General features: G+C 31.3%; 1 protein-coding gene across 1 annotated transcript; it reads left to right on the top strand.

Annotated features, from left to right (window-relative positions):
• The first annotated feature begins 593 nt into the window (after nt 1–593).
• LOC123888066 (pentatricopeptide repeat-containing protein At2g29760, chloroplastic-like) lies at nt 594–3089 on the top strand. The gene is made up of 2 exons (XM_045937023.1): nt 594–711; nt 845–3089. The coding sequence occupies exon 2, from the start codon at nt 895–897 to the stop codon at nt 2956–2958; it is 2064 nt and encodes a 687-aa protein (XP_045792979.1). The 5' UTR covers nt 594–711; nt 845–894; the 3' UTR covers nt 2959–3089.
• The last annotated feature ends 12071 nt before the right edge of the window (nt 3090–15160 follow it).

The raw sequence follows: 15160 nt of genomic DNA, 5'->3' as shown, positions 1-15160 counted from the left end.
TTACATGTGGATGCTCAATCTAATGGATGTTATTGACTTATGTACCATGCATAAGGATTACACTTATGTATAATAACTTCTCCCTTTTAAGACGTGTACAAATTTATAAAAAGAGAGAAACTTATGCATGTTATAAATAAATAAAATAAATGATCCCCGATATAATTTTGTCTATCTTTTATCCAATAAAATAATATTTTTAAAATTTAGTGCTTAGCTTTTTTTTTTTTTTTATGGAGTTATCACACTGAAAAAGAGACTTTATTTTAGTCGCAGATTTTTAGACTACTCCAAAAGAATGTGTCTATTGAAGGTTGAACTCTTATCTAAGGTTGAATGAAAAATAGTAAATGAAAATCATGAATATCATGAATGTATTTTTCTTTCTTTCTATTATTTTTAATTTATATGCATTGTTGATGTAAAGTTATTTTGTACGTGCGTCCAATAATATACCGACACATTATGTATGGTAATTAAAAACACATGATATGTGACATTAATTAAATGATGTGGCAACACGTCATTGAATGTATGTGTAAAAAAAATCTACTCCGACGGTACACATCTATTAAACTCTCGGTAAACAAACACAAACACAGGCTGACGGGTAAAATAACAACACTGCCACTTCCACGTTTTTTTTTTCTTCTCCAAATCTCAATCCCTTTTTGTGCTTCAACCCAGAACTTCATAATTAACATTTCAGAGGTATAAGGTCTCTATCAATGATGGATCATTCTCAAATTTTTATTTTTATAATTAAATTCAATTTATCATCTCGGAGCTTTTTTTTATGTGGGGTTTTGATCAATAATTTTTTTCTTTTGTTTTGCCGAAGCAGACCTGAATGGTTTAAGGTCTGTTAGCATATCATGTACACTGAAGCAAGCAATGGCAGCTCACTCTCTCCCCACCAACATCCCTTCTCACCTTGGTCTCAGGCTCCTATGGTCAGCCTTAAATGTCGGAGATTTCAAGCGTGCCCACCAACTGTTTGATAATATTTCTCAACCAGACCCAACAACTTGTTCAACTTTCATTTCAGCTTTAACCACTAATGGTCGTCCAAATGAGGCCATAAAGGTCTATGCTTCGTTGCGGGCATGTGGGATCAAACCTTACAGTTCGGTGTTTTTGGCTGTTGCCAAGGCTTGTGCTGTTTCTGGTGATGCCTTGAGAGTCAAGGAAGTTCACGAAGATGCGACTAGGTTAGGGTTGATGTCTGATGTTTACATTGCCAATGCATTGATTCATGCCTATGGTAAATGTAAATGTGTTGAGGGTGCGAGACGTGTTTTTGATGATTTGGTTGTTAGAGATGTGGTTACTTGGACCTCGTTGTCCTCGTGCTATGTTAATTGTGGATTTCCTCGGAAGGGTCTGAGTGTTTTTCGTCAAATGGGATTGGATGGGGTGAAACCGAATCCGGTGACTGTGTCTAGCATTTTGCCTGCGTGCTCGGAGTTGAAAGATTTGAAATCGGGTAAAGAAATTCATGGATTTGCAGTGAGGCATGGGATGGTAGAAAATGTGTTTGTTTGCAGTGGACTTGTGAGCTTGTATGCCAAATGTCTAAGTGTAAGAGAAGCTCGAGCAGTATTTGATTTAATGCCTCATCGAGATGTTGTGTCTTGGAATGGAGTTTTAACAGCATATTTCACAAACAAAGAATACGAGAAGGGTTTATCCTTGTTTACACAGATGAGCAGAGATGGAGTCAAAGCAGATGAAGCTACATGGAATGCTGTTATTGGTGGATGCATGGAGAACGGGCGAATAGAGGAGGCAGTAGAGATGCTTAGGAAGATGCAAAACATGGGATTTAAACCTAATGAAATAACAATTAGTAGCATCTTACCAGCTTGCTCTTTTTCAGAAAACTTGAGAATGGGCAAGGAGATACACGGCTATGTCTTCAGGCATTGGAAAGTTGGGGACTTGACAAGCACAACAGCTCTATTATATATGTATGCTAAATGTGGTGACTTGAATCTTTCAAGGAATGTCTTCAATATGATGCGTAGAAAAGATGTTGTTGCTTGGAACACAATGATCATTGCAAATGCGATGCACGGGAATGGAAAAGAAGCACTTTTTCTCTTTGATAAGATGCTACAATCAAGGGTCAAGCCCAATTCTGTTACTTTTACTGGTGTTCTATCTGGTTGTAGCCACTCAAGGCTAGTAGAGGAAGGAGTTCAGATATTCAATTCAATGGGTAGGGATCATCTTGTAGAACCAGATGCTAATCACTATTCATGTGTGGTTGATATCTATAGCCGTGCTGGTCGCCTCAACGAGGCATACAAGTTTATACAAAGAATGCCTATGGAACCAACTGCTAGTGCTTGGGGAGCACTCCTTGGTGCTTGTAGAGTTTATAAGAATGTGGAGTTGGCGAAAATTTCAGCTAAGAAACTATTTGAGATTGAGCCTAACAATCCTGGAAATTATGTTTCTTTATTCAACATTCTTGTTACTGCCAAATTGTGGAGTGAGGCTTCAAAAATCAGAATATTGATGAAAGAGAAAGGAATTACAAAACTACCAGGATGTAGTTGGCTTCAAGTGGGAAATAGAGTTCACACTTTTGTTGTTGGAGACAAAAGTAATATGGAAAGTGATAAAATCTATAACTTTTTGGATGAATTGGTTGAGAAAATGAAAATGGCTGGATATAAGCCAGACACTGATTATGTTCTGCAAGATATTGATCAAGAAGAAAAAGCTGAGAGTCTTTGTAACCATAGTGAGAAGCTTGCCGTTGCCTTTGGGATACTTAATTTGAATGGACAGTCGACAGTACGAGTTTTTAAGAATTTGAGAATATGTGGTGATTGTCACAATGCCATTAAGTATATGTCTAAGGTTGTTGGTGTTATGATTGTTGTCAGAGACTCCTTGAGGTTTCATCACTTCAAAAATGGAAACTGTTCTTGTAATGACTTATGGTGATTATTTGAATCAGATTATTTGTTGATAAAGCTGGTTTCAAAGAAATGCAGCTCCCAAATGATTGAAAGACAGATTATTTGCTGATTTATTGGCTTCTGTCGTTAAAAACAGAACATTGCAATTATTATTCACCATTCTTAGTTCGGACACATGGCTTATTGCTGGCCAGACCAGAAAAATCTGGAGGATAAGTTATTTGAAAAAACACTTCTAGCTGACCAAGTAAGAATTTATCCACTCTTGATCTAATCTAAAGCATCATTTAAAAACATGTAATTTGATGATATAATAGATAGTTATTATATTTTAAATATCATACCATACATAAAAAATACATTAATATTTAGAAGCATAAAATAATCTTTCATGATATAAAATATTGTAGACTTGTTCTACTTCCAACCTTCATTTGGAATTTATTCCTTAATGCCATCGTTGGTGTTTGGTTAAGAGAACAATACATTGGAAAGACTCTTGAAACTGTACAAATTGCAATCTAAATTTGTAAAAGTGTTAAGGGAATTAATGACGGTCTGTCAGTGTCATCTGATGTTTTAGTAGTCATTTTATAGTATTTTAGTAAGTTTTAGGTGTATTTTTTTTTTTTAAAGCAAGTTTTAGGTGTAGTTATATGGTAAAAATAATGGATTTGGCTGGGTTGAAGATATCACAAAGAATTTGAAGGAAAAACACAAAACAGATAAAATTTTTGGAAAAATTACACCACGATCCATCAACATCGTGACACAATATTTTACTTCCAATAGTTGAAGATCTTCTGCAAGAGTTGCGGCGAAATATATCATACAATTAGGCGATGCCAAATAGAAGAGTTGCAAATAATATTTTTATATGAGTCAGGATCCGTTGACACCAACTAGTTTGACACCAAATGTTACACCTCTCAATAACGTTTTAATCGATATAAATTTTATAAAATCCATCGTTGGATTGAAAGTTTACATCATATAGATCATTTGTGTAAAATTTCAAATAAATCCAAAATCATTTGATATGTTATTGAGATACATCAAAATTAACGGTTTTTGTATTTTTTTAAATGCCGTTAATCTTTATGTGTCTCAATAGCATATCAAATGATTTTGGATTTGTCTGAAATTTTACACAAATGATCTATATGATGTAAACTTTCAATCCAACGGTGGATTTTATAAAATTTATATCGGTTAAAACGTTATTGAGAGGTGTAACATTTGGTGTCAAACTAGTTGGTGTCAACGGATCCTGACTCTTTTTATATTATATATTACTCTCTTTGTCCCATGTTATATGCAAAAAAACAATATTTCACATTTATTAAGAAAAATAAAATATGGCCGTAAAAAAAATATGATAATTTGAAGTATGACTTTTTGTGTTTTCCTTGAAATAAGTTTCATAAGAAGATGTAAAAAGAATTTTTATTGGTTATTGATTATTGGAAAAAGAAAAAGAGAATAAATTAAATGCAATTTGTATTAATTTTATGAAAATAAGTAAAAGTAAATCTTGAAAACGATAAAAGTGTGTTGTTTTTGCTTATAATTTGGACAAGAAAAAATGTTTTTTTTTGCTTATAATATTATACGGAGGGAGTATAGTATAATATATATTATACTCCCTCTGTCCCTAATTATAAACATTCTTTCAAAGATAAAATTTGTCCTTAAATATAAGCTTATTTTCAATTCCTTAGACACATTTATTATTATTTTTTCAAACATAACCCTACTTTGCATTGGAATACATAAACTTAACTACAAATACATCTTTTCACAAAGGACAATATAATAATTGTAATATCCAAAAAGTACACATTTATTACATTACTAACTTTTCTTAATATGCGTAAAAAAATTGCAAAGGGGGCTTATATTAAAGGACCGAGGGAGTATATATTAGTAGTGTAAAGTGAGAGGCTGAAGTGAAAAAGAAACACGGGAGCCTAAAGAGAAGTTAGGTTCATTAGTTTCAGTATATATAAAAGCCATCACTTACTGTTCAGAAGGAGAGAAGACGGAGAATGGAACCAGAACGAACAGAGCAACAAGCTTTTAAGTGCGATGCCTCCATTGTTCCAAGTTCCATGGTTTTATGCTTATTTCTCATATTGTTTATTATGAGTAGTTAATTTCATATGATTTGAAACTATCTGAGCCATCTAATCTAAATATTCTAGTTTATTCAATGAAAACTTATAATTATTTGGTTGATCTTGTGTTTATTACTTTTCATTAATTGACCACTTTCGAATTGATTAAGAACTCCTAATAGCTCATTTTTCTATTAAAGTTCTCAATTTTAATTCTTCTTGCAAATTTAATTATTATCATAAATATCTGAAAATCCCCTTTACATTTTAATTATTAATCATAAATTAATTAATTGTTTAGTTGAAAACAAGAACAATAGCTACTCATTAATGTTGTAAATGGCATATGAATATGTTTGGTTATATTTTAATTTTTTTTCATTAGGTTTGACCTTTCGATAGTATTGTCTCGCAAATTCACCCTTCCACCTTATCATATACGAATCCCAATATCTAAATCAAACCACATACCTCTCCTACCCTACCCAACCCAATTCTTAGTTGTCAAATCTTAGTTATCTGATTATTTTCTACGGTCTCTTTCATCAGACATTATACAAGCACACCACCTTAAAGAACATTGTTCAGTTCACGTGCTAGTATATTGGCAAGCTGCAAAGACGCTTGCAGGTACTGACATCTAACATTTCTTTCGTTGTATGAATGACTGATATTGGCCTAGAGAGTCTTTTCCCATGACAGTCACTTTTCCATACTTCTCTTGTTTTCGTAAACGAGCTCACTAGTTTTTTTTTGGAATAAACAAGTTCACTAGTCCTGTTTAAAGTGTGTGCATTATAAATGACCAAGCACGTCTTTCATCAAAACTTCACCACATGAAACTTTATCATAATTACACAACATCAACCAAATATTTCAACTGTCATTCTATTATATGTCAACTCTGTGGATTTTATGGTTTTTAAGTATGATTTAAGTAAAAACAAAATTATGATTTTCGTATATGCATATGCTATTAAGTAAAAATTAATTAAAAAAAAATTAGACAGATACTCATTTTTAATATTCGTGTGTTTCCAACAATGTTTTATATATATATATATATATATATATATATATATATATATATATGTGTGCGAAAAAAATAAAACAATACAAAAAGAATAGATGAAAATAAGTGAGAAACAAAACAAATTAGTAATTATATTTTGATAAAATAATATCTCGTAAAAATTCCTCCGGTTAAGCTAAGATTTGTGTACAGTTAAATATATTTGTGGATATTTAAATATAATAATAGATACATAAATAATGTCAAAATAAAAAAAAATTTATAATAGGATTTCGTAAAAATAAAATAAAACAATAAGGATTAAAATATATAAACACTTTGTATTTAAATGGTATATAATATTCAATCTCACATAACATGTATGATTCAAAGAGTCATATTTAATACATGAACCCAGGACATCTAGTATACAACCCAAATCCATTACCCATTAAACCAAACCTAGTAGCTTTGATGAACATATAGTTGTTGTGTTATTTATTTTTGAAATGCATGACTATAGTCATAGTTAACTAACGAGAATGACAGAAAATCAAATAAGTGTGAATTATCTAATATATAATAATTTATTTTTAATTTAATATTAATAAATTATTAGCTCATTAAAACGTTATGGAATAACACTTAAATTTCTATTTCATATTATGTTTAAAATAAATTAAAATTAAACAAGTTAAAATTAAAGATCCAGAACATATGTTGGCCATTGTTGTATTTGATTTGAGGATGTTGAAAATAAGGTAATTACTATATATAGGTACTTCATTTGTAATAAAATATAAACAAAAAAGAATTTTTTTTTTTTTAACGGCAAAATATATTAATAATCGGGTTTTTGTACGAGACGAATAAAGACCGATAAAAAAGTAGCTACATAATAAAGGTGCCGCATATAGTCGGAACACCGAAAATAAACACAAAAAAACAACCCGACCCAGAAAGTTGTCACTAGACACTAAAAAAAGAATGCTTATATTATGTTAGAGAAAGAGTAGCTATTAAATCATAACAAAAAGAAATAGTGGTCTAATTTTTTGATGTGTTTATTTTAATATGTTGTAGTGTATAATCGATTTACTAATCTTTCAACCATATGATGTTATTGCTATAGGTGGAAAAGAAAAGAGGGAGAAAGGCAAACACCAAGGTCATTGAACCAATATCAGTTTCTTTGAACTTCCTCAAGGCCAAGCATTGCAAAGACATGTAGGTCTGTCATGGTAGGAAACAAATTTTCACCTTTAGATCACAAACGTCTACCATAGACTAATAAAGTGTCCACATCATATTCTATCATCTTTCATCAAAATTATTTTTTAATTTATATATTATTATTATTAAATTAATTATATGTTATTATTAAATTAATTTTTATATGCCAAAATTTTATTTTAATGTAATATATATTTCACGTCAAAGTGTACATGTACAATAACAAAGGTGAAAAAAAAATCTAAAAATCGAACTTAGAAATAGAGAAAGTTGATAGATTAAACACACATAAGAGGAAGTCTCATTGTACAAAATATCTAATTTTATTAATTTCATATCTCGTTTTTAAGTTGATTTGTTTCTGTCTATATAATATATAGTGATTTTTTCCCACTAGTATCCGGCCCACTGGATCACCTAATGGTTTCAGCCCAGTGGTCAGTTCCGACATCAAGTGGTTTCAACCCTCTCCGATAGCAGTTGTAGACTAGAAATTGTTTCAAAGCCTAGAGAAACACAAATAAAACTATTAAAAATGTTGATTTTTCTCTCAAATAATATGTAACAAACATACTTTAAAAATGTTAATTTAGTGAATTGAGCATATAAAAAATAAATTAACATGGAGAATTCCATTTTCCCTTACTCTTGATATTTGGTCATACATAAAAAATGAAGGTAACAACAAATACAATTACTAATATCGACAAAGATTAAAAATTGCAATCACGATCATAGTTTTAAAAACCGGACCGGACAGGCCGGTCAAACCGGTCCGACCAAGAACCGGAGGGATTAACGGGCCAATCAACATGCAGAACCGGTTAAACAAACAAACCGAAGAAAACCGGCGTGAACCGGCCGGATCTATGGTCAGACCAGCGAACCGAGAAAACCGCAATGAACCGAACCGGTTTTGTTTGTGAATGAAAATATAATAAAAATTGCCAAAGAGTGCTAGCAAGGAGTTGAACTCAGGTGAACTGAGTGAGAGTCCAATTCCTTACCATTTGGCCACACTAATTGATGTGATTTAAAAGTATAAACATTAAATATATTTAATAGATTTTAAGAAACATGGGCTATGATATTGGTACAAGCTAGTTTTTTTTTTTTTTTTTTTTCTTCTAACCATCTCATGTCACATATACGAGTTGAGATCCTCTCCATTTCTTATGTTTTCCATTTCTTCCATTACCAAAGTTTTTAAATATTTTGGGGTGTATAAATGACATTTGGACCCACTTGATATCACATTTTTGCATTTATATTCCCAAAACTATATAATAATGGAGGAAATGGAAAGAATTAGAAATGGAGAGGATCCTAACTCCATCGTATATCTATTTTTTTTTTTTGGGTAAGAAAAACAAAACTAAAAAGATATATCTATTTTATTTTTGTAAACACATATATCTATTATTTTTGTGACACAAGACATATATCTATTATTTTAATTTAATTATTTTTTATGGTTTTTCTTTTAAATATATGTATTTTCATTTTTTTATAGAATAACTTTTATTAAATTTTATAGTTATGAAGATCTGAATATTTTTTATTGACTGAGTTAGTAGTTATGCGGTCCGACCAGTGACCCAATGATTTGACCGGATCGATCACCGGTCCGGGTTTTAAAACATTGATCACGATATAAACTTTGAAAGATAAAGAAAGATTAATTTTGGCATATAAAAATTAATTTAATAATAAAATATAATTAATTTAATAATAATAAATAATATATAAAATAAAAAATAATTTTGATGAAAGATGATAGAATATGTGTGGACACTTTATTATAGTCTATGGTAGACTTTTGTGATCTAAAGATGAAAATTTGTTTCTCATCATGAGAGACCTACATGCCTTTCTCATGCTAGACTTGGCCCCTCATCAATATTTCGACAATGATATTCAAAGGGTAAGCATGGACGTTATTTGTCATTCCTTATAATCAATTCTCATTTTTCGTACCATAGATTAATATTGTACAAATAAGACATAACATATTATGGCAAAGAATAATGAATTGGAAAATGCATTTGAGAAAAAGGGTTGATAACCGAAGATATGATATGATGCATGCTGTAATATTGAACTTCAAATAATTTTATCATAAAATAAAATAAGATAATATTTTTTTTATTACCCATCAAAAGATTTGCATGGATACTACGTCAAGCATAACTTGGGTTGTGACCCAGATTCTCTTCAAGAAATCTTGTCTTTGGATAGTATTTAGCTTTGAACATTCTAGATAAAATAGTAACATGGTTGGTTAATAAGTGCTAACCTTGCTTAAAATGTATGAATATGTGTGATCTGTGTGTGAGAGAGAGATAGAACTAGGGATGTATTTTTTTATTACAACTAGGGATGTATTTTTGCATATGCATCAAACGCAAGTGTAATTATAGCCTAAAAAAACAAAGGGTTTCATGAAGAGTTGTAATTTTTAAAGGTGGCGAGGTATAATCTATGATTTTATTTTACTTCTTCTTTTGACAAATTTATTTTCAATTTTGGGAATTAATAATTGCTTACCAAATTTATGATATTTAATTGGGGGTATAAATTTAATATATATTTTTTCTTTTGACTAAATTACAATGCAATTAATGTTTTATATGATGAATTAATTCTTCCTTTGACTTCCCAAAATTATTTTTCCTTTGCAATTAATCAACACGGACCGATTCATGTACCAACAACTCCCTCTGAAAAGATAGGGCAAGCATTAAAATCTCTTTCGAGTAATACCATCTAGCGTCAAAGAGAGCGACAACGAGGATATCTTAAACAGTTCAAACTCAATCCCGAGAACTGATACAGATATTCATCGGCACCATCTATGCCTTGGAGGCAAACCCAAACCTCAGAACCTGTAAATCTCAACAGATGTGTAAACAATCAGAGAATCGGAAAACGAGAATGCCCACCAAACACACAAATAATAACCATTTCGAAAGAAACAATGTGAATAACATCGGCAATCATCGTTACGGGATTTTAGAGATCGAACTGGTTGCTAACAATGTCATAGTCACGAAGCCAAACCACCAACTGTGAAAGATCCGACACATGAAGAAACTACCTAGAATAATAGTTATTAGTCGTCGCTGTTTGAAATTGAAATGACTAGATAGAGATGCGCATCAAGCAGTCGCATAGAACTTGAGATCACATCACCACAAACCTTCGACACAACGTCATCGAGAGAACTGGGGATTGGATGATGCGGATGGCCTACTCTGATCGTCACACCACCCGCCACAATATATACATCGCGAGTCTTTAGGGAGGCCGAGGATGAGCCAGTCCGCGGCAAGGGCTCTTCTGGTATGAAATAGCATAAAACTCTTCTAATTTACGGCAGCGGTGGCCGAAAAGAAGTACGGAAGGGTTGTGGCTGCAATTATATATGTTTGTGCATTTGACAATATGATTTTTGAGTTGTTAAGGAGGAGTAGTAGAAGAAGGGTGATTTAGTTTTCTTTTAAGTTTTAACCCAAAATAATATTTGTGCATGAGTTAATTTATTTATTGTTTTGACAAAACTAACTAAAATGCCCACCATGACTAACGGAAATATAATTAGGGGATTAAAACAGTACAAAAACTAGTTACGGGGCCGAAATGAAATAACAATACATGTTAATCGATCAAAAGAGCAATTTATAGCCTAATCCTTAGAAATTTTACATAATAAAATATAATTTGATACTTATTCATATTCTATCTTGTTTTGCCTTCCGAAAATAATTCTATCTTGCTATCCGTTTCCACTTGAGGGAATATCAAAATAACTTTCTCCTCTTGTATGGAGCACAATCTATTCTCCTCTAGTATAGCAAATTTGATCTCGAACCTAATACCTGTAATAAAAAAAAAATCACAAACAACAACTTTAATTAAATAATCACGGCTTCATCTCGTACCACTCAATTTTAATTTCATGTTATTATAAATAATTCCAATTCATATAGTTAAAGAATTTGGATAACTCGAATTCACGTTTTAAAAAAATTGGGGTTAAAAATAATGTACATTTCATTGCGCTTTCTCTTTTTGCTTGTGTAGTTGTTGTCGTCGTCGTTGTCTGTGTTTGAAGGATGATATTCATAAAGTATGAAATTAGCCACACTTTTCTTCGAACGAAATATAATATTTGATGGCAGGTGTCGAAAATACTGCATAAATAAAAATACATAAATGTTATATTTTATAAGTTGTAAAAACAATGCAAAATTTATTGGAAGATATACATGATATTTTACAATTCAAAATGAAAAAAATAGTCTAATTTTATGATAAAATTATTTTGAAGTCCAATCTTACAGCATCATATCTCTCATCAATCCTTTTTCTCAAATGCATTTTCCAATTCATTAATCTTTCATCCGCAGAAAAATTAGGAGCCGGCCCAGTTGCAAGTCGAGTTGCAAGTCGAGTTGCAAGCACCTGTTGCAAATTAATTTACCATAACATGTTATGTCTTATATCGGTACAATATTAATCTTTGTACGAAAAATGAGAATCGATTATAACGAATGACAAATAACCATGCTTACGCTTTGAATATCATTGTCGAAATATTGATCAGGATGTTCAAAGCAAACTGATATTGGTCCAACGACCGTGGTTTTTCCCTTTCTCCCTCTTTTCTTCTCCACCTATATCAACAACATCATATGGTTGAAACATTAGTGAATCAATTATACACTGCAATATATTAAAATAAACACATTCAATATATAGTCCAGACACATTAAATATACAATGAACATATGTTCTGGATTCATTTAATGTATCTGGTGTATAATATAGTCCAAATTCATTGTATATTTAGTGTTACATATAATAATTACCTTATTTTCAACATCCTCAAATTCAACCATGGCCAACATATGTTTTGGATCTTCAGGCTTTTCCAGATCTTTCAATTCCTGAATATATATCTAATTACAAAGAAAAATTAAATATTAGTTAAAAAAAAAAGAGGTATTCGATCTAGTTGTATACACTATGGCAAAGGAGCTAACAATGCATGATTAGACTGATTACTTACATCCATTTGCTTTTCCAATGCTTTGACAACCGGTTTCATCAGATCAGTCTCATAAGCAATCAAAGGTTGAAAATGTTGTACAGAACATGTTGAGGGAAACTCTTGTGAAGTGACCATGTTGGGCACGTAAACCACAATACTAAGATCATTTGGTTGATCCATACTATAGTAATGACAAGGTAAATGTATGAATGTGTGTGTCTGAGAGAGAGAGAGAGAGGGGTGGGGGGAGAGAGGGAGAGAGATGTGTTTATGAATATGCATCAAAGGCATGTGTATTTATAGCCTAAAAAACAAAAAGGTTTTATGATAAGTTCTAATTTTTAAATATGAAGAGGTATAATCTATGATTTTATTTGACTACTTTTTGACTAATTTTTTTTTCAATTTTGGGAATAAGTAATTGCTTACCAATATTTATGACATTTGATAAGGGTATAAAATCTTTTATATCTTTGACTAAATTATAATATTTGACCTTATATAGTTGTTCCGGTTCTTAATATAAGAAAACTTTCATATTTTAGATACATTGAAATATTGATGTATCTACACTATATCATATACTAGATACATCAATGTTTCAATGTATCTAAAAAGTGAACGTTTTCTTATATTAAGGACTAGCTAGAGGGAGTATTTAATGATTTTTTTCTTTCACTTATTAAAATTATTTATATTTATTACTTCCTCCGGTTCTTAATATAAGAAAAAAAATCCACTTTTTAGATAGTCCCTCCGGTATTATATATATACTCCCTCCGTCCCAAAATGAGTGAGTCATTTTTACTATATACACTATTCACATATCTTACTTTGACCCTATTTTTCTACTAATAATTAAAAAAAATCTTAGCATATAAGATGTTGTTGGATTCATCTCGATGAGTATTTTCAAAATATTATATTTTTATAATTTTTAATATTATACAATTAAAATTTAATCGTCAAAGTTATGCATTGACATGCGTGCGCAGTCAACTGACTCACTCATTGTGGGACGGAGGGAGTATATAAGAGAAAATTTACTTTTTAGATTAATTAAGAATATAATGTATATGATCCAGAATATAGTCTAGATACATTAGATTCTTAATGAATCTAAAAAGTATATTAGATTCTTAATGAATTTAAAAAGTAAATTTTCTCTTATATATAGGATCGGATGTAGTACATTGAAAGATCAATATATTTAGACTATATCATAGACTAGATACATCAATCTTTTAATGTATCTAAAAAGTGAAATCTTTCTTGTATTAAGGACCCGCGGGAGTAATTTTTTTTGGAGTAAATATTTATTAATATTTTTATCACGGGTATGCTATTATACTTTTTTGTTTCTATATTCATTTTCGAACTGTAAATAAAATTCATGATCGGCTTTTTTAATCAATATACAGGACTATTTTGCTTTTCACCACTAGTATTCGACTCACCGAACTGATTCAGGGGTCCGTTCTCGCAATAAGGGTTTCAGCTCCCTCCTAATCGCAGTTGTGGGGGATTGAAATGCGGTCTTTCATACCAAGTTCACTGCCAATTACCACTTAACCAACTAACGATCAGTTCAATATATTGGACTTTAACCACCTAAGTGTTTTTACTATTAAATATCTATGAATCAAGCCAAGCTAAATATAAAACATGCATGCACAGTATTACTCCATCTGTTTCTTTTTAAGTGTCGTTTTAACTGTCGGCACAAATAGAGACCTCAGGTATACAAGCTTGTACATTTTTTTAAAAGGAACAAGCTTATTTCATGTCATCAACGATAATATTTGTAAATAAAATCAAATAGTTGAAAATTAGCATATTATTTTGACGCTCTTCCAAAGATATGAACAAAGATTTGCTTGTCTCCAGAAATTTTTTTGACAATCATTCAAAAGTGCTTTGCAATAACATAAAATTGTGCCAGACCATGAATATTGTAAAATTGAACCAGAATAGGAATCCCAACACCCCTTGCAATTGTAAAAATAATTTTAGGCCTCCAATATTAACGAGGAAGACTATGAATCATAATCCAATGTTGAACATTAGTAGTCATCACTTTGTCCGGGTTGAAATCCGGCGTTCAAGAAAACAAAGTATTCCAAGGCACCACAACAAGAGTCCTACGTAAATCCTCATAAGGGTATATGTTTGATTTTTCAAAAGGTAATTACCGGATAGAATAGTGCATGACAAAACAATGCAACACAAGACAAACATTTAAGGTGTTTGAATAAATTTTGTCTTTTACGATTTTGATGAAAATAACGTTTAAGGTACAGTTACCTTTATAATCGGTAGGCACAAATAGAGACTATATGGTACAAAATATGCTCTTATGGGGGATTATATAACTCAATAACAGTTCTCTCTCATTACCAGAGTTGTTGGCAAAAAAAGAAGGATGAAACTTGACACATTTTCATGCTATCGCTCCATTAACCCCATTATTACTATTAAGAACATCGTCCCCATTTCCAACCTAGATGAAGTCCGCTTGGATGGATGTTTTCTCTCCCCACCTTCCGTGAATCTTTTATACCCTCAATATTCTAATTTTGCCCTTGCAGAAAAATTCGGTTCGCAGAAACCGAATTTTTATTAGTGAAAATTCAGAGTAAATTTCGATTTTTAGAAACCGAAATTTGTTTTCAAGGAAAAAAACTTGGGGTTTCTACAAACCGAAGTTTTTTCAAGGGCAAAATTGGAAATTCAGGGCGATAAAAGATTCAAGAGGGGTGGGGAGAGAAAACATCGCTTGGATGAAGTATTTAGAGCCGCTGATCATTTTTCC

This window comes from Trifolium pratense, linkage group LG6, assembly GCF_020283565.1.
Source record: "Trifolium pratense cultivar HEN17-A07 linkage group LG6, ARS_RC_1.1, whole genome shotgun sequence".
Lineage (NCBI taxonomy): Eukaryota > Viridiplantae > Streptophyta > Magnoliopsida > Fabales > Fabaceae > Trifolium > Trifolium pratense.
Note: the sequence above shows the minus strand (reverse complement) of the source record. Positions and strands in the feature narration are given on the sequence as shown.

Bases quoted from the DNA above. Each gene is read 5' to 3' on its own strand.
- LOC123888066 (XM_045937023.1), top strand. From the start codon at position 895: ATGGCAGCTCACTCTCTCCCCACCAACATCCCTTCTCACCTTGGTCTC.